We start from the raw sequence: 23,763 nt of genomic DNA on the forward strand, positions 1-23,763 counted from the left end.
GCAGTGGAATGGAGCTGGAGGGGAACTGCTGTGCACCAGTATACCTTGTTTTAGCTTCTGAACTAACCACTGGAACTGGCTTTTATCATGTCACAGTGGAGATTAAAAAATGTAACTGTATTTCAGTAAAAGTAACTTAAAACTGACATGTTTGGACTCTCAGCTGGGCGGGAAGTTGAACATAGGGTCAATCAGAACTGCTCAGCTAAGAAGCAGCAATATGCTCATATGTGTTTCATCACACCCCTGAGCTCCTTCCAAGGGCCCAGAGTTCCCTCATTGATCATCATTCTAAATACAGCCACCGCTATAAATTCCACAATCAGAACCCTCTTAATATATTACTTCTCAGAAAGAGATAAGAGTTGAATGTTAGCACAGAGATCTGAACTTGTACCAGCTTTTACATACTAAACTTTGATTGCCCAAGCCTTGCAGCTAACAGCAGGAAACTCATTTTCACACCTGCACAATCAGGAGGAAAGCACCCATCCTGCAGCTGCCATTTAGTCTGGTGAGACCCTATTTGCCAGGCAAAGTAGCTCTATTTCAGTGATGAAAGAAAGTAATTTTTGACTTCAGGTAACATACGATTGGCTTAGGTGGAAGCAATTCTGGTGATTTGAGCAGGAAAGGTTACTGCTCCACTTGTAGCTGCAGAGCACTCTCCCATGGGGCATCCTGCTCTTCCCTCTGTCCCAACACTGCTGCTCAAGGGAAGGATCTTTGCTCTATTTCAGTCAAGAGGTAGACCAAGTCTACTTCAATTGTTGAGGGAAAAGAAAGGGAACTTCTTAAAGTAGTCTTGTATGCCAGTCAGGATTCAAATAGAAATTTTAAAGAAGGTTCAAAAGGAAAAAAACCTTCTAGATCTGTATTCCAAGGAATCTAATGATAAATCAGAGGAACTGCAGATTAACTGACTGAAGATAGCAAGGTAGGAGTAAAATCTAATTTACAAGCAGAAAAAAAGATGATCTGTGCCAATTTCACCTACTACTCTTTCTAGGAAAAAGGAAGAGAGAGTCTGTCCTGGAGGCAATTTGGTAGAGGATGGACCTACAGAAGGAAAACCAGCAGGGATTTGCCAACTTCAGGACTGCTCTAAAACTGAGAGCCCTAAGAAGGATGAATGCCTTGTGGACTAATTAGAAGCCAAATCTGAAATTCAAGAGACTGGTTTGTCTGCCATTTTCCTGCAATTTTCTTTTGCTGCTTTTTACCACATCACTTACTTTCATGCTTTCAAAGGTCCAGCTGAGCCAAAGTACTGCAAAACAACAGCAAAACCTGGGTTGTGTACCTGGTTCCTTCAATCAGCAAAGAACACCAGTAGAACTGGGAATGTCTATCTCAAAACAATCCTTAACTCCAGTCTGTCTTTATGACTTGTCAACTGCTTTAAATCTCGACATTAGTAAAAAAAAAGTTACTTTTAAGTTTGTAATTCTCTATGTACCTTCTGACCTCTCAAAAAAACACATAAGTCAACCAGAACTAACTGCTACAGTGCAATTAATTTAATTTGCCTTCTTCACTAAGAATTGCCTAACAAAACCAGTAAAACCAGACTGCTTGGGCCAATTTTGGTCGGAAGGGAGGCTGGGAGGTCCCATGACATACCTGCTACATGGAGTGGGATTACCCAAGAACCCCCCTCATACACATGCACATCACTGAAACTGCTTTCATGAATGAGTTAGGGCATCACAATCTGGCAGCATGAGCAGAGAGTCACAGATCCTACCTACCCTACCTGTTCCTCATCCAGAATCAAGAGACTTGTACTGACACAAGTAGCTGTGAAATTGTTTGGTGAACTCAGAGAACTCACTGATCCTTGTCAACAAAAGCCATCAAAAACTAAAAGAATAATCAAACAACTCATCAGTGACCAAACTCCTGAGTTAAACTTAATTTTAGTAGTTTATAGCAATGGGTGATTTTAGCTCTTTAACCCCCTGGAGTGATTTATTTCACTGCTATCAATACAAGAAAAGAAATATGGTCCTAAAGGGTGGCAATCCCAGCTTATGACATGAGCATAACCAGGGTGCTGCTATTATGGAACTGGGTCACATCTTGTCACTGGGTAGGAAGTCATTATGAATATGAACACACAAATGTGCCCACACCAGCAGGGAAAGCTGAAGTACAAAATTAATTAACAACATTAATTCTGCTGTATGAGCACATGAAGCCTGAAGAATAATCTATTTTATTTAAAACAGTTGGGTAGAGGGACTAATTCTGCTCTCCCATCATCTTGGTGCACAGTCTCCAACACAGCACAGCCACCAAGGATGATAGTTCAGGACTGTGCTCTGCCTGTCCAAAGCAAAACTTTTAAAATCCAAGACACATGTGAAAACCCATGTGGCTGAACACACATTCCTCACAAAACTGCTGCCCAGTGATATTTTTCCCTGTTTATGTACAGCAAAAAGTGAAAGTTACATTACAAAATAGGGTGAGAGCCACTTGTTCAAGAATTTAGATAATGCAAACAGTATCTCTAATTACTCCTAAGATTTTACATCACATATTACTTTGGAACGAGGAAGAAGGGAGCAGTTAACAGTAAGGATTAAACTCCCTGCTATTTCCCCAGTTCCTGAAGACAATTACCATTTGGCTGATGTGAGCTGCATTTCAATGGGCTTGTCCCTTTGTAACATCTTCACAAAAATCTGTGGTAACAATTCTCCATCAACAGACACTGCAAAGAGAGAGAGCTCCAAGTCATTCTCATTCAGCCAGGCAAAAAGTGAGTGTCAAACCAGCAGCAGCAGCATTGCACTCACCATTGACCAGAGTCATGGATACCTGGGGGTTTTCAAAGGCTAGGACTGAGAAGCATTTCAATGCCTGCATTCGGACCTGTGTAAAAACATAATAATACGAAATATTAACACTGGCTTCAAAGTAAAACTGGGCTATACTGCTGGATTGGCTTGTAGAAAACAATGCCGTATAATCAAGATATGGAGATGGAGAATAAAAAGCAGGTGGAAACATCTAACTCACACCCCAACCTTTGTCATCTCCCTGTTGGGACTATCTTTCTGTAGGGGATGCTGTAACCTCTGTGAAGAAAACCAGCAAGGTTAAAACTTGGGAACTAAACAAGAAATGCTGGTCTTATTTGTAATACCTCACAAATGTGTAAAAAACAACGGAGGAACAGAAGCATGTAACAATAGCACTTTTACTTTTCAGGACTTATAAGTACATTACAGAATCAGAAATATGTACCCTTGAGATTTCTATTTCAGAAGCCTTTAAAGGTGGGCTTAATAAAATGTCTAAAGAGAGCCATCCAACTGAAGTGATTCCAAACTAATCTTAAAACAAATATACACCATAAGTTTTACTGCCATTACACAGCCTCAGGTACCACCTGGATGAAAAGGATGGACAAATTTCTTCATCTTGGCTCCTCCTTCTTCAGACCAAAGTTTTGATTTAATCCATGTTTCATGGCTGCTTAGTTTCTGAAATCTTTGTGACTTCTTGTTTGACACAGGGAAGATCAACCATTATCACCTTCCCAGATCACAGAACCTAGATTAGGTCAGATATTAGTCTTTGACTTGCCCTTCTACACCTGCACATATTTAAACTGTGCTCTTGTCTTCGCAAGTGGAAGAACTGAGGAGGAGCTGACTGTCCTGGCCACCAAGTAACAGGTAGGGTGTGATGCTTGTCCTCTGAGATGGTGCTTTCAGATGGTCCAGGATGGACTTCCAAAACATAACAAGGCAGCTGAGACTCAGGGATTCAGGGAGCACAACACACAGGCAGCTGGTGACCTCCACACATTCCACAATCATCTATTTTTAAAGGTATGACTTCCTTTTTAGGACAGACCACATTTGCTTCTCTTCAGCTTAACTTCTTAATCTCATTTATTCTTCAACAAATGAGACCATTTGGATTGCCAAGTGCCTGTTCCTCTTTGGAGCAATGTAGGCAGCCCTGTTTTCATGACTGCTGCTTTAACTTCACAGTACAATAGCTCCGGTTTTGACAAAATATGACAAGCAAAAACAACTGTTATTCTACAAATATACATCATACCTGTTTATAGCTTTGGCTCACAGGCACAGACGTTTTTACAATCTCCATTTGAACTCCTTTCATAAACATGTGTTAAACACAGAGTAGTTGTAATGTCTTACTTTGTAGGAGGTGGAGACCAACAGATGTGCGATGTTCTGAACAGCTCCATGGTTAAATAAGATTGTCTGGTGATCTGGACCCTTCAAAGGAAACATAACACAGGCTTTTTAAAACAACATGTAAGACATTTCCACTATCTACAATTCATTGTTAAATATTTAAGATACATTTCCTAACATTTACTTTGTAATCAGCTGGCATAACAATTTTATTTTATTTTTTATATAAACAACTTCAACTCATATTTTTATAGCATTTGTCCTTTTCTGGTAATCATTTCCATTCTCTTCTTCAATAGGCAATGACATTAGTTCTCACAAATGAAGAAACACGGACAGAGAACTTCTGTTTCTTCTCTTCCTACTGGAAACAACTGAAAGTTCCTGATTTTGTCTACAAATCACATAAAAGATCACCAGTCATTAATGTCTTCCTCACTATTAATATTAAGCATTTTCAACAATTCTAAATGCATAAGGGAAGGGATTTCTTCTAAAACTGGTTCCAGACAGAGTAACAGTGCTTTGAGAGGAGATTCACATTTTCTCTAATCTTTCATTATTTATTATTTTAGTTTCAAGCATATTTGGCCATAAATCCAGCCAGCCATCACCTATTTATTGACTTCAAGATCTAAGTTGGCAATGGCTGATATGTCAGTTTTTTGCTGAAACAGCCTTTGGAATTAAACACAAATACTAAATTTTGCAGGAGAAAGGTCTCAGAACTTCTGTAGCAAGACAAGGCTTGATAAGGTTGAAAAAACACCATGAAATCTCAATACCTGCAACCCTCAGCAGTCTCTTGCCAAAGCTGATCTGTGACTTGGAAAACCTCTCTTTAAAAGTAGGTTCATAGCTCAGGTCATCTCTGCATTAAGCACAGACTATGCATATTTAAATTCAGCTTATAGGACGCCACAGCATTTATCATCCCCCCATGCATTTCCTTGGCTAATCTGTAAGTGAAGAAAGATGCTTCACACCTTAATCTCTTGTTCAAACCCAGCTCTTACACCCTGGGTAGGCATCAGTGACACATTATCTTCAAATCTTTGATACAGCTGAAATCAGGTTCCTCTTGCAGTCAAAAGAACATTTTTAGAGGACCTCTTTTCTCTAAGAAAAAGGCATAAAATTACTTTCAGATGTAACCTATCTGGTGCTTTAAGAGATGCTTCAGCTGCTACTGCCACCAAGAGCTTTCTACTAAAAAATGCAATTAAAACAGCATGGTTGAAGGAGGAAAACCACTTACATTGGCACACAGAAGTGGCTGAGGCAATGAGTTAAAGCCGCAGCTATGCCAGTGTTGGAGCTGAAGAACAGATATTGAAATACGTGAAAAAAATGAGTGAGTTTAAAGTAAAAGAAATCATATTGCCCTAGATTTAGTAAATTCCCAAATATTAGTGATTCCTCCATGGGATGCAGGTGGCAGAATCTGTGCAAGCAGGACAGATGCCTGTACAGAGGTGACACCTGGGTGTATCCGAGTTGCACAACTGAAAATATTTAGTCTGTACATGCTGTGTTTGCACACACCAATCAGCACAACCAGGTAAGCACTAATCCATAAAGAGGGACAGCTGCAAATATAAAGGTGAAAACTTGAGAATATGATGATAAGCATTTCCAAGCAGTTCAGGTCCCAGTTTAACAGCAAGGCTGCCTGGTTTTGTTCTATCTTGGGTACAATGGCAGAGTTCCACTCCTCTGACGGTGATCTTGTTCTCCAAATATGAATAACTGAGGTATTTGAGGAATGGACATCACTTCTTGCACAATTTTCCATCATAAAATACCAATTTTCAAGGAAACATGAGGGTAGCACAATGTGCAAGTACCTAAGAGCCTTTGTCCCTTGGGGCAGGGATCCAGCAGCAGCCCAAGGTCACCCAAGAGAAGAAGGCCTGGAGGAAGCTGCCTTCATTACAGGTTTATCCTGGATGCTTCTCAGACACATGATTTTAATTTTCAAATGGCAGTGAAATTATTACTTATGCAGAAATGTCACCACTTTCAAGCCTAAGTTCCAAAAGTTTTAGTTTTTTAATTATTCATACAACCATGTGTTTCCAAACATATACCTTACCTCTCTAGTTTGACCATTCTAAAATTCTACCTGCTTGCTACCTTCACACCACTTGCTCTGAAAACAAATGAACTGAGATAGAGAGACTCTTTTAAAAGTATATTTTGACTTGCATTTTCACATCCCAGGTACATCAGCCTGATTTCAGTTTACTTATTTGCTTCTATGTTGACAGAATCCTGGCTCTGTATATTAAGAACTGCATCTGCTCCCCTGTAAATCAACACTTTCCCTTGCTCAGGATGGCTCTTCTCCAGGGGCAATGCTTCCCTGCCATTAATTTTAAGTCTAAACATGCAGGGAGAAGCAGCAAAAGAAAGCAGCAAAAGCACAAACCAGCAGCAATATGCTAGGAACCAAATGATGGATTCCTAGCTCTAGAGAACCGGTCTGAGCTTTTCCAGGGAAATGGGAGAGGGCAAGGCAGAAACCTGAGAAGCCAACAGAAGATGCTGGAAAGGCAGAGGAAGAAATGGCTACACTAGATGTGAACTGAGAAAAGTGCAGAACAAGGAAGGTAGGAGCTAAGTCACTATTAATTCGATTAATACATCTACTGAGATGAGGAAAAAGAGAAATAAAAGCAGCGATGCCTCTTAGAAGATATGCTAAGCCTTACCTAAATACAAAGGTTTATTTATAGTAACTTATTGCTCCAGGGAAAAAAGTAAGCAAGGTTCTCTCACTCAGGCCTTTTGGAGGAAGATGGAGTCTTCATTTAAAATGCAGTGACTATTGAAACTTTCAGTACATATATGTTTTTTTCTTTTTTTCTTTTTTTTTTAATTATAAGAATGTACTTTGTCTATTCACTGAAGTGAGAAAATCCCCTCCAAATTTGTCTTCACTGTACTATATGTATTTTGTTCTGTTTGAAAATACAATAATTGGCATTATAAACCTGAAACCTCAAAACTAAACAAAATAGTAGGGGACATTTCAGATTTTTGCTGAACAGCTGGATTTGCCTAGGCAAGAGAATGAATTCTTGATCAATTTAATATTTGTGATGATTTTTTTACTCAACCTCAAATATTTTTCTTTGTTATGCAGCTGTTTATTCTGCAAATACAATCATTTCCTAACACTCATTCCCATCACCATCTTTCTTTTGCAGCCTAATTTCTCCCTGTTTACAAAGTCAACAACTTCTTTCCAAAAACCTGATTTTTTCCAGACATTCACTGTAAAATGTAAGAGATTTGGGGGGTGGAAGAGGCACTCAAAAACAGAATGGTGAGCTCAGAAGACCATCCTCACTTGTGAAATGACTGGACATTTGCACTGTAAATAACATTTCAGACATGCAAGCCACCAGGAACTGCTGGAGCTGCAAGGAAATAACTCCTTTGGGATAAGATGATGATAACTGTTTTCCTCTGTCCCAGCTAACACGGTTTACATAACCAGAGCCAACCCCTGCTTGTGCAAACCAACTCTTCTACCACCCTATAGTTAGTCCTGGGTTATTTTTCTTGTAGGCCAACATGGCCTGATTTTTCACCTGTCTGAGCTCCTCAGCTTGTTAAGGAGACTTTCAAGGGCCACTTAAACAGGAGGTGCCTCACTGGTGCATTTTTCTTCCTAAAACACCAAATTTTTTTCCACTATTAGGTATATAAGAGAACTTTCATGGTCCACTGTATGATTTTGTCTTCATGTTTTTTGTAAACATTTCCCTAAATATTAGCAGCTGAGTTCTATCTTTATATCCCACTAAATGGACAGTTTCAGTCCTCAGCTTCACTTAGCAGAAGAAGTGCAATGGGATGTGTGTACATAAATAACAGTCAAGGCAGGAGAACATAGATAATTAACAAAGGAATAATACACAGTTCCAGAGGACTCATTATAAGTGATAAGGCAGAAAGATATTTTTCAAGGTAAATACTTACAAATTCATAAACTTAGGAACTTTCTCATTTGTTAATACACAGTGATCCTTTAGTTTTAAACTGTTACTAAAAGGGAAAGACGCTGTAAAAAGCTCATTTCCTATCCCCTCCCCCCAATTATGTTGATACAGTTATTGTATAACTCACTGTTACAGTAACTCCCAAAAAACTGCAACAATAAAAGACAGTAATGTGTAGAAACCTGGAGAGGGGGAGGGGAAGACAAAACTATGTTTGGGGTGGAGTTGCTGCTGGTTTTAAATCAGTTTTCTCATATCAACAGAATTGCATTACATAGCAGGAATGAACATGTATCTGGATGAACCTGTAATTGATAGAGCTCAGCTGAGAATAGCATTTCTTTTCCTCTCAACCAACAGCACCTCTGAGAGAACAGTCTCTGTGTTTAAAACAGTGAAAGCAGCTGCACAACCTCTGCAAAGAGATGCTCACACTATCCTGAGACTTTCAGAGGAAAACCAGAAGTCTTCCAAGATTTAAAGTGCTAAAAATGAAGACTGATACCTGCCCAGACTGCTGGTTTTGTTTAGCAGCCAAAGCCTATAAAACCCCCATATTTGCATATTTTTTTGTACTGCAGAGCAGCATATACTGACCCCAACAAATCTGCAGCAAATGCAGAGTGGTACCAGTTCAGTCATTACTGGCCCAAAATTCCTGCCATGAAAGGTAGCACACACACAGCTCTTACACATCAGAAACACAAGTTGCACAGAGAACATGAATTGTCTTTCTTACTTTGCAGCAGTGGGAGAAGATCTGACATATGTACTCTTGTGTGTATCGAGACCTACTGAGCAGTGCCATGAGGTGGGAGATAACTGTAGCATCCTGCAAAAAAGTGAGAAAAAAGAGAATGTTTACACTGGATTTCAGCAGAGTTTCTTTGCAGTTTGTAACTTAAAGGAGCACTCCTGATTCTGCATTCAAGAGTTCTCCCTTCCACCAAAACTTTTATGGATACAGAGCAAGACCATTAATAGCATAGTTCATTAAAAGTTGAAGTCACAAATGACAGTTCTGAGCCAAATCCCCACGGAAAAGAAATAAAATGTCAGTACAATCTGAATAAATAGGAATAACAAGAATAAAACTGCAATTTGCCTCCAGAATATTTGGGACAAAATCAATAAAAGAATGGGTGGGGAAAACATATCAAAATCAAACATGGCACTGACAGGATTAGTCCAGGAGTTGCTTTAGTGTTATCTTACCAGTGTGGCTGACTTAGCTCTTCTCCCAGTTCTGAGTCGATGGGAGAAGGGAGGGAACACGGTGCCATCCTGGACAGGGCACAGTCCCCTGAAACTGATTCATGGGGAGTTATCATGTCCTTTGCCTTGCAGTCAAACACACACTGTAGACACTGTCAGTGTGTGTGACACTAGTGACAGAGAACACCAAATACAAAAGCAAAAGAAAACCCTCATACTCCAGTGGAAGGTTCTCTATGCCAAGGCAGGGGACTGAAATGAGATGATCTCTAAAGTCCTTGCAACCCAAACTTTTTCATGATTCTGTGGCAAGTTCTCTTCTGCAAACACATCCAGTTATTTATCTCTGTGGTGAGTGACAAAACGATAATGTTATAAAGCTTTCAGTTACTTTTACCAGCACGTTTTAGTGGCAGGAACTATGGCGATATTAAAAGAAACAATGAGTATTTTAGTTTGGAAAGTGATAAACTAAATTACTTCCATGAGATAAAGGAAGCTGTGCAAAGAGAAGTATTGAATGAGCCTTCCTTTCCTCTCCAAAGCACATGTCCTATATTAGCCCAAAAAACCTAAGTCAGCCTCTGTTTTATCTGCACAACGATGAATTATGACCCTCTGATTTAGAGAGAGGTGAACTGAAATTAGAGCAAAACCTTCTTGCACTTCAGCTCCCATGACAGCACTGAAAGCAGCACCAGCCTGACTGTTCAGTGACACTATCTTCAGACAGACACACTGGTTATGAGAAGTTTTATTTCCCAATTACCTGGGAAATTTCCCACCACACTTCTTAATATTGTCAAAATAAACACGTACCAGTCTCCCCTATTTGCACAAATATTTGAGATTATACAAAGCTTTGCAGTATTTATTTTTTTAATAATTTTTATTTATGTATATACACAATTATCATACTTATTTTAAAAAGATTTTCTGCTGACAATCCAGCCCTCATTCTCTACAGAAAACAATAGGACAAAAGAGCCAAAACACACTGAGCATAAATCAAACTTATTTCTACTGCTTGTTTCTCACCAAATGGAAAGGATCAACATGCAACAGCCTCATTTGGCATCTCAGCATCCTACAGAGAGAAAGTTATTTATGAAGACTTTCTCCCAGGTACACCAGCCATATATCCATGGTCGTTTCAAGCTTATGTGCATAGGAAGATCAAAGGACTACGTATTTTAAGCAACATTCTCAGGGTTTGGGCAACAGCTCCATCTGATCTGCCTTTACACACAGCCCAAAGCCAAACTTCAGAACCCAAAGGCCAGCAATGGACTGGTTTGCTTGCAGTGCAATAGTGGACATTCAATCCCAGAATGGATTGTGTGTCAGCAGTCATCTGGTCCCACCTCCCTGCTCCAGCAGGGCCATGCCAGAGCACAGGATTGTGTCAGACTGGAGTACCTCCAGTGAGGGAGACTCCACACCCTCTCTGAGCTGCCTATTCCCAACTTTCCTGAGTTAAAGCAAAACCAATTAATAAAATATCCAGGATTCCTCTGTGTTTTAACACATTTGACCCATTAAAACAGATTCTTGTACTTTTCTGAAAATCTTCAGCAGCTGAAGACATCAAGCCCCATCAGTGCTCAACACAACATGGCATTCATTGCTAAGAGACTGCTCAGTTACAAAGCTCCCCTGAGACACAACCATCAAGAAGACAGAAAGAAAGGGAGAAAAGAAGAAAGACACCCCAGGATTCACAGGCAGGAATGTTTTAAAAAAGGAGTTTCAAATTATAAGATGCAAGACCTGAAATCTCCTGCAGGGAAATCCCTGATTATGAAAACCAAATTATTTCAAAGGATTCAAACTACAACTATTAAAGCAGCACATATTTGAATAAAATAATTATTAAGTTAAACTCTTTTAATCAACACAAATGAATGTGCAGCATCTCTCCCTCTGTATCTAACACCAGGGAAGGAACCAACAAACACTTATTTCGCATCCTCGCCGGTGACATCCTTGTGCAATGGTCCAGTTTCACCTAAAAATCCAACAGCAGTGATCACAGGAGTATTCCAGATGCAGTTTATAGATTTTTGGTAAAGATCTAAGTGGACAGAAATTGAGCCTAAAACTGTTGCAAGCTCTACAGTAGAGCTACAGAAATGGGAATGAAATGACACATAGTAATTTGTGTAAGAGAACATTTTACTGACCGGTGTGACACCATGACCCAGAGACAAATTCCTGGATGGGAAGGTTTTCATACTGGATGGTGAAAACCATTTTCATTTAGCATTTATGAGACAGGGCTGTTCTGCCACCAAACATTGTGGGAGGGTACTTGTGGTGACACTGTAACCCCACCAATGTCATTGTACATATGATATAAGAGTTAATTAATTCTTGCAAACAACACAGTGACGGTCCCCTGAAATTGTGCCAATTCACAAAAAAGTGTATTATTATATATTCTGGACTATACATTTAAGAAGCAATTCTTCATAGATATATTTTATACACCTTCTTATGTTCCATCAAATCTGAAGTGGGTATTGTGAGTATGAAAATGTTAAAAACTCTTGGAAAGTTCCAAGAGTGCTTCCTTAATGTGTCTCTAAGAAAATTGTTATTTCTGCTCTACACCTCTGCTAAAATATCCAACCTGTAAAATAATTTTGGCATGTTGATCAGAAAAGAACCTAGAAAGAACAAAGGGATGTATGGACATAAGTGACTTACAACTAAATGTGAATAGTGATTAGGACACATAATTCTGTTTTTATTCAGCATTGATACCTAAGTAACAAAGGATCTTCCTAGCAACCCTAGTGAGACTGAGTCTACACTCATAAGCTACAGTTAAAACAATGAGATGCACAAACCCATTAAAATGTTGACTGCTAACAAAGTAGTTCCAGGCAGCTTAGGACAACTGCTTCTATATCACATATATTGTCTTGTCCATACAAGCAGAACTCAGAGAGAATCAACAGTTAAATTTATCTACTTGGATCCTAATACCTAATTTCTTCACATTCCTTTTTAACACCAAAACAAAATGCATAAAGACCTACTCTTAAAACATTTGTTTTTAATTGAGGGTTGCTATTCTTTTTCCCAAGTCAGAGAACTGAAACACTTCTATCCACCCAAATAATTTGAATTCAGGCTCTATAAGCTAGAATTGATTTTTTTACAACTCTCATATTTAGGAAGCAGTTTGGACTGGAGAACATTCAGCCTTGGTCCTGGCTCAGCCACCATAAACAGCCAGAAGGAAAGAAGGAATAAGGCATGTGAGGCTGACCCAGATTCCTCCCTTAGGATTTGTGGATCACTGAGATGTGGTGGAGCACGTGTATGCTTGGCAGCGTGGGTTCATTGCTCATTAAACACCTGGTTATTAATCAGTGTAAGATATCCTGATCCTCTCAGGTGTGCCTCCTCCCCCTTACCAAGCCTGGCCAATACCAGCTGACGTCAGGTTTTCCATCCCAAACCTGCCCAGGAAGCAGGAATGCCTTTCACTCAATTTCTAGAGACTGAGGCTTCTCAATCTGATTCCTCATTGTTTCAACACGACAAAGTCTCATCCTGCTACAGTGCCTTCACTCCCCAAACTCCTGTAAAAGGAATGGACTCCCAGCAGGGAATGCACCTCCTCTTGCAAGGCCAGCACAGCAGCCAAGGACAGCAAGTTCCCGCTGCAATTGTATCTCGGTCCCACCGAGGAAGGAAAATGGAATCACAACTGAGAACATCTGTCAGGAAACATGCAGAATGCTTTCATGGGCTGGAAACATTTTCTGCCACTGAATCCATTCTTTCATTTTCAGTAAGATATCAGGAGATGAAGTAACAGGATCTCAGTCAAACTGGATTTATCCTAATGCACCCATCTACTCAGTAACCCAAAACATACCCAGCTATGGTGAGCTGGCTGGTTCACACGGACAATAATCTTGGAATTTAAAGAAGTCTGAACATATATCTGCACCTCAACAGATCTCTCCCCCTGGACTCCATGTCATTCCTCATTTCCAAGTGCAGCATGGCCACCAAATGGGTCTCAGCACCAAGGCCTGCACCCTGCCTGTGCAGGAAGCCTCCATTAACAAGGATTCCTCTGGTACAGCAGGTCTGGATATAACCTGGTGTCACAGCTCAGCATCAGACCCTAAAAACTTGCCCTTTTTGAGAGCTCAGTGTTCATCCAGCTCAACGAAGATGATAGAGGGATGGATCTGCACATTTTCTCAGTACAAACTTTAAGTTCCTATAGGAAACTGCCCAAATGTTTCCACCTCTGAAGAGCTATTTTATCCTTGGAATTGAACAGAATTAATTACACAAAACTGTCAGCAGTTTATCCTTCAGGCTTCTGTCCATAAGGAAAGGCTCAAGAGGAAAGGTGTAGTTCTGACACCCAGCACTTCCACTGGGAGAAATATTCTGGTTACTGTAGATGATGTGCACCTGTTACAAACAGAAAGGAATGTTTTAGACAGCTTTCTTTAAAGCACTTGTATACACTGGATTTTAACTGAGAGGTCTTCTGAAATGGCCAGAATGAGGAGGTTTGGCAATGTTAAGCTAGCTCCCAATACCTTGTCTTGGAAACAGTCCTGCCCAAGGTTTGAGAGAGCATCCTCTCTCTGCAGTCAAACCATGAAAAGATTCTGGTAAGGTTTCAATAGACACAACTCAAGATGCAACTTTTCAGAAGTTTCTTCCAGAACTGCTGGGCAGGAATGAAAAGCCATTGACAAACTTGGTCTCCTACCTTTCAAAATAGGACCTGAAAAGGGCAGAACTTGAACAGACCTTCAAGTGCTGCAGCTGCATAGAGATGGTGACAGCCTCCCCGGAGCTGCTGGGACCAGAAACAAAGAGGGAGTAGGGTGGCTAAATGGGAACTTTGAATTCTTCCTGTTGTTCTCGGTGTTGGAATGTCTACCATGAAGTGTTCATTAGGACCATAATTACTTCTTTAATTGCAAAGCCAATGTCTCAACTACTGCCTTGTGAAACACAGCTTGCAGCAGTGTGGGCTGGGGCTGTACCTTCCAAGAGATAAGAAAAACATCTTTTCAAAGGATCTGTATTCAGGACTTTTCAAAGCATGGCTTTGAGTATCCTCATAAGAGAAGGGGAAAAAAAGTATTTTCAGAAATAGGATCTTAAACAATCATAAAATACTTAACTTTGAGGTGTCTAACTGGAATGGGAAATGGGAAAATGGGTTTTACAGGTGAACTAAGGAGCAAGGACTCCTCACCAGATGATCATTTCCCTTAGTAATAGCTAATTCCAGGACATCCCATTTGCCTGAAGGACTGGGGGAGCAGTTGATGTCATTGCTGTGCAGCCAAGAAAGCAAAGCATGAAACACCAAATCCAGTCTCTCAGGCATACTGTTGCCATGTTAGTGGTTATTTCTACAGTAATGGTGGTTCTTTCCCATTTCTATCCATATTCTACCCCTTTCCTCTCCCCTCAAGACATCCAATTTCCTCTCCAAATAGGAAGCAATCAAAAGTCCTTATTGAGGACTGATCCCCAGGAGGAGATATGGACTGTTAATGGAGACAGTCATCTTAAAACCCTCTCTGTATGCTGAGCCCAGTAAGCAGATGCCTCTGCAGTTACCAGCTCTCAGAGGCTGATTTGGGGGAATCTGGGAAAGACAAAAAGCCCTTGGATCACTCTGGAGAGGTGCCTTTGGTATTCACACATACAATATGCATTGAGGTTTTCCATGCTGAACAATCACAAAACACCTGGAAAAAAGGCTGTGAACAGTGGAGGACAAAACTGGCTGATTGTCTACACACACTAAATGCAAGCTGACTTTCTGAGATAGACTAACTTGCAGATCAAATTCAGAATAACTGTATGGTAAGTGAGTCCATAAAAACAACAAGTTTGCATACCTGTGTCTGGAATGAAAATGTAAAAATCCATTGGAAAAAGGAATAGAGAACAAAACCAGATGTTGCATAACAACTAAACAAAAAATCATGAAGAAAATCTGTTGACTATTAACAGCCAAACTTTGGAGAAAGTATGACATGAGAGGCCAGCTGTACCCTTGTCTTTAAGCATCAAGACCTCCTCAGCAAGCAACAGCTCCCTGTGAGTGAGACCAGAGTGGTTCTCATTGTGGCACCTAATTATCCTCAAGCTGGAGCTGCTCTGTGACCTCCCCTACACTGGGGCAATGCTCCCATTTTCCAAGCAGGAAGAGATTGTTGGTCCACTACAGCTTTCATTCCATGGCTCACTTTATCCCTTACACCGGGACAAAGGGAGCAGCTAAACTCTCCTTGCCCTCCTTCCCATTAAGAGGCAATGCCTGGGTTTGGGCAAACCCCAGAGACAGCAGTATCTTCAGAGAGTGCCCTGCTGAGTCCCCTAACCAGGGCCAGCACCAACAGCCCTGCTGGCACATGCTCCAGGATGAACTCAGGATTACAGCAACTGGAGAAGCACATTTTCTATCCTGTCACTGAAAAGCAAATCATACATATACCAACTAAGAGCAGAGGCATTTTAGAGACGAAGCTCTTCCACTGGAAGTACAGAAACTGAGCAAGCCCTCTCCCATCTGGAGAGGGAAGACAGTGTTTAACTTCCAGAAAGTAACTGTTGCCAGTACAGCTCTGATAATAGTACCTTTAAATATCATTTAGAGACTGTTTTTCCTCCTTAAGATTGCACACAAGTCTGAACATGTAAGTATTTTCTTTATCAGTGGGCTATGTAGGTGACCAGCTCATATCAAACCAGCCATAAATGTTAGGGGCACCAAATACCCTGAAGGGAGCTGAGAAGTGCTAATGCTGTTGCTCAAACAAGGCCTTGTTACTACTCCAGATAACAATATTTTTTCACTCCCACCCTCTCTATAGCCTTTAAAAAGACATAATAATCTGCTTACAACTTACTGTGTACAGCAGATCCTCTGGAGTTACAGGGCTGATGAAAATGGTACGGAGACATCGCAGGCAAGCTTCAATAAACTTCAAATCTGGCGATAGCAATCCTATAAATATATGGGCAAACCAAAAATTCAGTCTCATTATCTTTGTTTATTTCAGTACTTTAGGAACATTTACTAACACAGATCCACTAAAGGATGAGTACCTTGCAATAAGGCTGGGATAATATGGCAGTCTAGGAGGGATTTGACATTGTTCTCTGTCCCCATGGCAAGGCTGCCCAGGACCACTGCACATTCTGTTCTCAGCTCCGTGCTTGAGGTCTCTTGCTGGAGTAAATACAGCAACCTGCAAACATAAGTATTTTTAGAGGAAAATTCATATAGAAGAGAAAATTTAAGTCTAAAAGAAAATAATCTGAATCCTGCTATGTGAAGGGAATGAAAACCTTAATAGAAAGATGTAGACTGAGCAAAAGAGTAGAGTAACATTTCATTCACAACCTTTTCACACTGGGTGTTCTACACAACTTTTACTTGGTGTAGAAAAATACCCCACTGCTTTTTCTTAAAAAGGTGCTCACACAGTACTGACATCCAGGATGGGGCTTTCAGGATAACAGAGAGATCCCAAATTTCAGTTAAAGGAAATGAGTTTGCAGTTTGAGGCTGATGGGAAAGGGAACCTTAACCCCTGATTACCACTGTGGGGATGGTTATATTTGGCAGTGATTTCTTCTGGGTCACAAGTGCAAAGTAACTCCAGCACCAAGTACAAGCATGGGGAGGGCTGAGAGTAATCTGAGTTTGGAACACTGAGAAATGATCACATACACAAAGAAAGCCCAGGAAAGTTTTACATGCACAAAGGCAGCTGTATTTGGGCTAAACAGGATCACTTCAAGCCTAAAGCACATCTTGCCAACGGTGCAGTTTGGGTCCAAATCAATTTGGATTATTTCTACAGTACCAAGAAGCAAAATACATAATCAGTGGTATGCAAAATCATCACTAAGGAAAACAGCACTCCCTCAATCCCATGGAATCAGGTAACTTTGCACTAACCTCCTTTGCAGGTAACCTGCTCCTTGTATGCAGAAATGTTCAGTCACAGAATCACAGAATCATTGAAGTTGAAAATGTCCTCTCAGATCATCGAGTCTAACCGTTAATCCAGCACTGCCAAGGTGACCACTGACCCATGTCCCCAAGTGCCACATCCACATGGCTTCTAAATCCCTGCAGGGATGGGGACTCCACCACTGCCCTGGGCAGCTGTGACAGGGCTAGGCAAGCATTTCCAGGAGGAATTTTCTCAGTATCCAAACTGAACCTTCCTAGCACAGCCTGAGGCCATTCCCTCTCCTCCTGTCCCTGCTCCCTGAGATCAGAGCCTGACCCCCCCCAGCTGTCCCCTCCTGTCAGAGAGTTGTGCAGAGCGAGAGGGTCCCCCCTGAGCCTCATTTTCTCCAAGCTGAGCACCCCCAGCTGTTCCTGGCACTTCAGCCCTTCCCCAGCTCTGTTCCCTTCCCTGGACACACTCCAGCCCCTCAGTATTATGTCCTAAGAAGACTTTTTTGCCCAAAAAGGATTTTTTAGAAATTCAAAAGCACATGAAATTCTGAAGGCTTTTCTCTTCCAAGGAAAGTAATTGCTATTTTCTTTTCCATTAACACTCCACACGTGGAACAAATGTTACAGCTCTGCTTCTCTTAAAGAGCAAAAATTAAACACTGACTACAATCTAAAGTCTAACACGCTTAAAATAGAAAGCCTTACCTACACTTTATAATTAGTGAAGATCAAAATTTAAATTCCCATTTTACATACAATAAGTTTCTGAAATACTGATAATATCCTTTTCTACATCTTTAAAATAAGTCTGAGGTTCAGATCAGGTGTTCCAAAGAGCTAGACATGCATATTGTAATATTTTCTATTTCTGTCTTTAAAAGAAAGAACTGACACCAAGTAACATTGAAAATTAAGTAGTTCCATGACAAACTACAAAATTACAAAAAGTTTCAAGTGAGGAGAATCCACATAGTCACTAAAGATAAAACTGTTAATTAATAAAGTTCTGTCAAACATTAAAGGCAAAGATCCACATCCTTCTGTTGACCATGGGAACATCCTGGACTGGTTTGTTGTACCCAGGCTTTAGCCAAGACAAATTCAGCAAAGATGTAATGCATTCCTCCTTTACATTAATATCATCAGGATAAAAAGGTAGAAAAATGGCATTTATGTGCAGGGGACAGAAGAGAAGATTGTAATTTGGATTTTGGAAACTTAAAAATATGATTAAGGTACTTGCTTATAGTTCACATGTTCTAAGAACATGGTGTCTCTGCATAACTTGGTCCCCTGATCTGCAGCCTTATCCCTCATCAGCCAGCCTTTGCATTCCAAACCAGCAGAAATACTGGAACAAGGCTCTGCTAGAACCACCTCAACACACTTCTGTGTGCTTTAGGGGAAAACAAAAGCACAGATATACAGAAAAGGCATTCTAATCACCAAAAATTGCTAATGCTCTTGTTGACACTCTTCAGCCTGTGGATCCTGCAGTAAAGCTCATTACAACAAATGGGAAATTAAACAAAGCTGATGGATAGATCTCACAACATCTTCATGAGCATTTTCCAAGATTTTAAAATTCAGTATTTGGAATTTTTTTGAACTTCTATAAGGATTCTTCAGATATTTTCCACTCCCGTTTATATAAAATACAACTTCTGCCATTTGTCCCTGCCCTTCTAAGGGCAATTAAGTGATTAAGGCTTTTTTTCCTCAGATGCCAGGAATGATATCCAGGAAATCATATCCAAATGAGGAAGGACAGCAAATCCATGTAGAGAGATACTTGGACTCCATGAACAACCATGCCAAGAAACAGAAATAAGGTCAGCTGGAGGCACAATGTACACCTGGAAAAACCATGGATTATTTTAAAGTAGAAAACTTCCAAGGGAAGCAGCTGCTGAACAGAAGGAAACTACAGTGGCTTAGCAAGTAAGAGGTTTAGATTTGCCTTTCCTTTGACAATGACTGAGACAGGTGTGATGCACTGGAGTCCCACACTGTAACACAGATGTGCATGATTTAGACCTCCCCAATACAGTCTGATCACCAGCATCACAGTTAAAGAATAGAAATGCTCTTTTTCACACTCCATCCCATTTACAAGCTGTCACAAAAATCTCTCAAGTTCCTATAACACCTGGGATGAGGAGATGAAACTCAGCACTTCCTCAAACCCCATAGGCAGGCACGTGGAGAAAGAGCCCAGGCTAACAGTTTGAGTGCTGTGAAGCTTAAGACATCTTTCACTGAAGTATGATAATAAATCAGAGCTTTAATTGAGTCACGATTATCTGAACGTTTATTACCAGTCCCCTTGCAAAGGGGATGAACACACTATTTGTGGAATTATCACAATTCTTATTATATCTTATTCTACCTTGGAAGATGCTTGTATTCCAGTCCATTGCCAGAAGGCCCAAAAGCTCTCCCCTGGAAAAGCCCTGTGATGAACATACAGATGAAGGCACTGCTGAGGTGAGTTACCCCTGCTGGCTGACAGAACATGGAATAAAAAGTCTCTGCATGCATAGAGGTGACCTCTGAATATGATGGAATTCCCAGTGAGAGTCAACCCCAAACTGCAAACAGAATTAATGTACTGGGAATAGCTTAAACAAGGCAGGACAACGAACTTTTTTCCATCTGTTCTTTTTAGTGCTAAAAAGCACTACTTGTCAGACATAACAGGAAGCACTTTCCACAGAACTTCCCAAAGACAGAAGTAAGCATCATTTTAAAAGCATTCAGAATAATTTTTGTACAATAATATCTAAAGTGACAAATTAAATAGCTATAGATTCTTACACATGAAGACTCAAAAAATGAGTGATTTTTATGACTACTAGTCACAGAAATTTATCCTGAAGTGAGATGCCAGTTTCTCTTCTGGAAGCAATAGTAATTCCAAATCTCCAGAGTCTGGATCCAAGGGACTTGGGCTACTTCTACTCCCTAAAAAGCCCTACAAAGCAAAGATAACTGCTTCTGAAACATTTCACAAGGTGCAAATATTTTTTTTAAAAGAGCCAAGTTAAGCAGTATGCAGTGTATAAGTAGGCAAGTCGGCTGCACAGAAAGCCTTTCCCTCAGGATTAAAACAAAGAGTCTCACCTTGCAGCTCTAGTAATTCATCCTAATGCTTAGACATCCTCACTAACATTAATATTCCATGAGCTGTTCTATATACGCCACATAACCTGCAGCCCAGTCTGATTCTTGTTCATGTAACTAAATCCAACTTTGGAGAGTTTCAATATCTACTGAGCTGCAAGAGGTCTGGATTTGAAACTCCACATTTTTCATGACTACTATCAAGTTTTCCCTCACCCTCCTCTTTAATGATGTTTAATTTGAAAACAACCCTGGCTCCTCCACAAGGAGCCTTGTTTACAGCAGGAATACTTCCCCCAGCACCCCATGGATTCCTGTTCCTACCCTGGTGCTCCCAGCTCCCTTGAGGTATTCACACACCCCCTTCTAGAGCAGCTTGAAGGCTACCTGAGGTGGTTGCACTACCTCTCTCAGTTACTAGATCAAAATCCTCCATCCCAGTACATCACCACTGGAGGATCTCCAGTCTGAGCTGAATCTATTCCAATGTTTCCCCCGAGGACTGTTCCATGACCCACTCAGCAAAACATAAATACATCCTTTCTTTGCAGCCATTTATACCAGAATAGGTGGGATCAACACACAGCCCTTGAAACCAAACAGAGATAAATTTACACCAACAGCACTCAGAGCTTTTTAACTTACAAAGTGAATTACACTGGCTCAGTTTAAGACTATATTTGATATGATAAATGCCTTTTGCTTCACAAAAAGCATGTTAATAGGCATTACATAAAGCAACATCTTCACCTAGTCTTGCTTCAACCATCTTATCACTTTGCTCAAGACCCATGTCTTATTCCTACGTTCACCACTGTGCTGCTCATTCCATTTACTTTGATAAAACACATTCAAACTCTATTCTAAGTCTTACAGAAATTCCTGTCTGAATTAGCTAATCAGCCAGCTTATGACCACCATCTGAACAGCTACTGTTCATTTAGATAAACCAATTCTAAAAGGTTTTCGTCTGAGTGACCATATACCAAAAATCAAGCTGTTTTTACTTCCCATTCACCTGCAGTTTGAAATTCTCCACTGTATACAAAAAGATTACACTACAGTCTCACTGAGTTTATCATCAGCCAACATCCTCCATCAGCACATGAAAGAGGATGTCAAGAATACACTTTCGAGTAATTTTGTACAGATTTGACTCTTCCATCTCCTTGAGAACAAGTAACACAAGGTATCTTACAGCTACCTTCGACATGGTATTTTTAAACTTGAAAGTTAAAATTCTAATAAAAATACAAACTAGAAAAGGTAGCATTAGAAGTACATCTTGTATTAACAACTTTCTTTTTGCTATCAGAACAGGGCACTTCAGAGATATGGGGTAGTACAGCTTCTAAACAACAGCTCTCATTCAATTCTGCTGACTGCTAATGTTTGCATTGACTCACCTGTACTCCAGAGCTGAGTTAGAAGAATACCTTGTTCCAGTTAAATACATCATTTTTGTGAAGAGAATTATTCCTCTTTAAGACATGTCTAACTATGCAATCAGGTCCTGACTCCTGACTTGACTTGAAGAAAAGCAAAGGACAAGCACAGGAGAGCCTCTGCTCCCCACCACCACCCTAGAGCGAAGAAAGCCTTGGAAAACACCAGCATGGCAGGTGAAGCTCCTTCCCCTAAGACAGCAAACCACAGCACCTGTGCACAGATCCCTACCCTGGGGAGTGCATGACGGCAAAGGCCAATGCACACTGCACAAATATCAGAACAAGGCATCAGGAAAAAATTGCGTCGTGACCTCTTAAGGACATCCAAGAAGTTTGGACAAAACACTCCCTAATGTGCATGACAGACCTCACAATACTGTGTCCAAGTGCATGGAGTTCCTGGAAGCAAGTTGGGAACATGCCAGGGATGATGGAAGGTCCCAGATGTGCAGACCTGATAACAGCACATTTAATAACACCCGCAGCAGAGGCCACCTCAGCTCCTGCAGGCACCAGGGCCACCAGGTGGGCACAGAGGAGCACTGGAGGCTTGAGGAGTTCTGACTGAACCTCAGGCCTTGCTCCAAGGCAGGATCAAACATGGAACCATTTGAAGTGGCTGTCCTGGTTGGTTTTCCAGCTCCCATTGATGGAGATCTGTGTCACTGTCACCCCAGCAATCCCTCAGCATTTCAAAGCACATTTCCCCACTGCTGTAGGGCAAGTTCTGCTCTCCCCATTCTCTGCTCATCTGTCCTAATTTTAACTCCACAGAACAAGACCTGCTTTTTCTGAGAGTTCGTTTTGTGTGGTTATTGAGCTGAGGCAGGTCTCAGTGCAGTCAAACACAGCACAAGAAGTGGAGGTAGGACATGGTCTGAAGCACAGGGGGTGGTTCTGTGAGAAGAGCTCTGTTACACCAACTTGGCTTTTCACCTGCACTGCCAGGAGCAGGGCCACCTAAAGCATTTCCCTTCTCAACATTTTTATGAAGTTACAAAGTTATCAAAGCAGCAATCTTTTACTCTTTTGGCAAGCTCTAAAAGAACACTGCCTGAAGGAATTTGATTATGTTTAACAATAAAATTAAACATAAAATTTCATGTTGGTGTGTTTACAGCCCTAGAAACAATTTAAAATCCCAATAAATTCTTACTAGTTTTCACTTCCATAGGCAACCTAATTCTGCTGTGCAGATCTCAAAATTCATGTGATGGAATGGTAGAGTCCTTCAGCTGTTCAACATGGCCTTTAAAATGTACTCCAAACAAATTAAAAAAATGTAATAACCCAACAGTTAAACAGAATCACTAATAAATGACAGGGAAAGGTTAAAATTAACTAAATTTAACTAAAATTCTTTGAGGTGCACCTACCTAGAGAAAGCTTTGTGAAGAAGTGCATCACCCCCTTACGATGCCAAATAATTGACTTTATGCAATACGGTATCAACTGGAAGGTAGAAAATCATTTCCAGTAAGGGACAAGAACAATTTAGTGGTTTTGTTAAAGGCCCTGGGTGGTTGGGATTAAGATTTGGTTTAAAAACTATTCATTTTGGAGCAAAGGAATAACTGAAGGTTTTAATGAAGTGGATTAGACTTAAAATATTGGACTCTCAGCAATATTTAGGTCAGCAATAATTTGATTCAGGTAAAGCCTTTTGTCAAAATCACACAGATGAGAGCTTCAACAGGTAACTATGACAAACAAGAAGATAGAACTATGCTCTGCTCACTGGAATTTAACATTGCCTTCCCTGTACTCTGCCATCCCCCACATGAAAGAAGGGGAGAAAGATT

The 23,763-nt window shown here is 40.6% G+C and overlaps 1 protein-coding gene across 13 annotated transcripts in view; it reads right to left on the reverse strand.

Annotated features, from left to right (window-relative positions):
• Window positions 1–23,763, reverse strand: part of ARMC8 (armadillo repeat containing 8) — a 59,739-nt gene that overhangs the window by 19,683 nt on the left and 16,293 nt on the right. For 8 of the 13 annotated variants that reach the window (XM_086844413.1, XM_086844418.1, XM_086844419.1 and 5 more), the window contains 6 exons: window positions 16,523–16,665; window positions 16,324–16,421; window positions 8,931–9,023; window positions 4,182–4,262; window positions 2,805–2,880; window positions 2,629–2,719 (listed from right to left, as the gene is read on the reverse strand). In XM_086844413.1, the coding sequence (XP_086700539.1) occupies window positions 2,629–2,719; window positions 2,805–2,880; window positions 4,182–4,262; window positions 8,931–9,023; window positions 16,324–16,421; window positions 16,523–16,665 (582 nt within the window). Of the gene's footprint in view, window positions 1–2,628; window positions 2,720–2,804; window positions 2,881–4,181; window positions 4,263–5,439; window positions 5,500–8,930; window positions 9,024–16,323; window positions 16,422–16,522; window positions 16,666–23,763 lie in introns of all 13 variants that reach the window. The other 5 variants (XM_086844414.1, XM_086844411.1, XM_086844415.1 and 2 more) reach the window with 1 other exon arrangement.

This window comes from Cyanistes caeruleus, chromosome 10, assembly GCF_971803275.1.
Source record: "Cyanistes caeruleus chromosome 10, bCyaCae1.hap1.1, whole genome shotgun sequence".
NCBI classification, from domain to species: Eukaryota; Metazoa; Chordata; class Aves; order Passeriformes; family Paridae; genus Cyanistes; species Cyanistes caeruleus.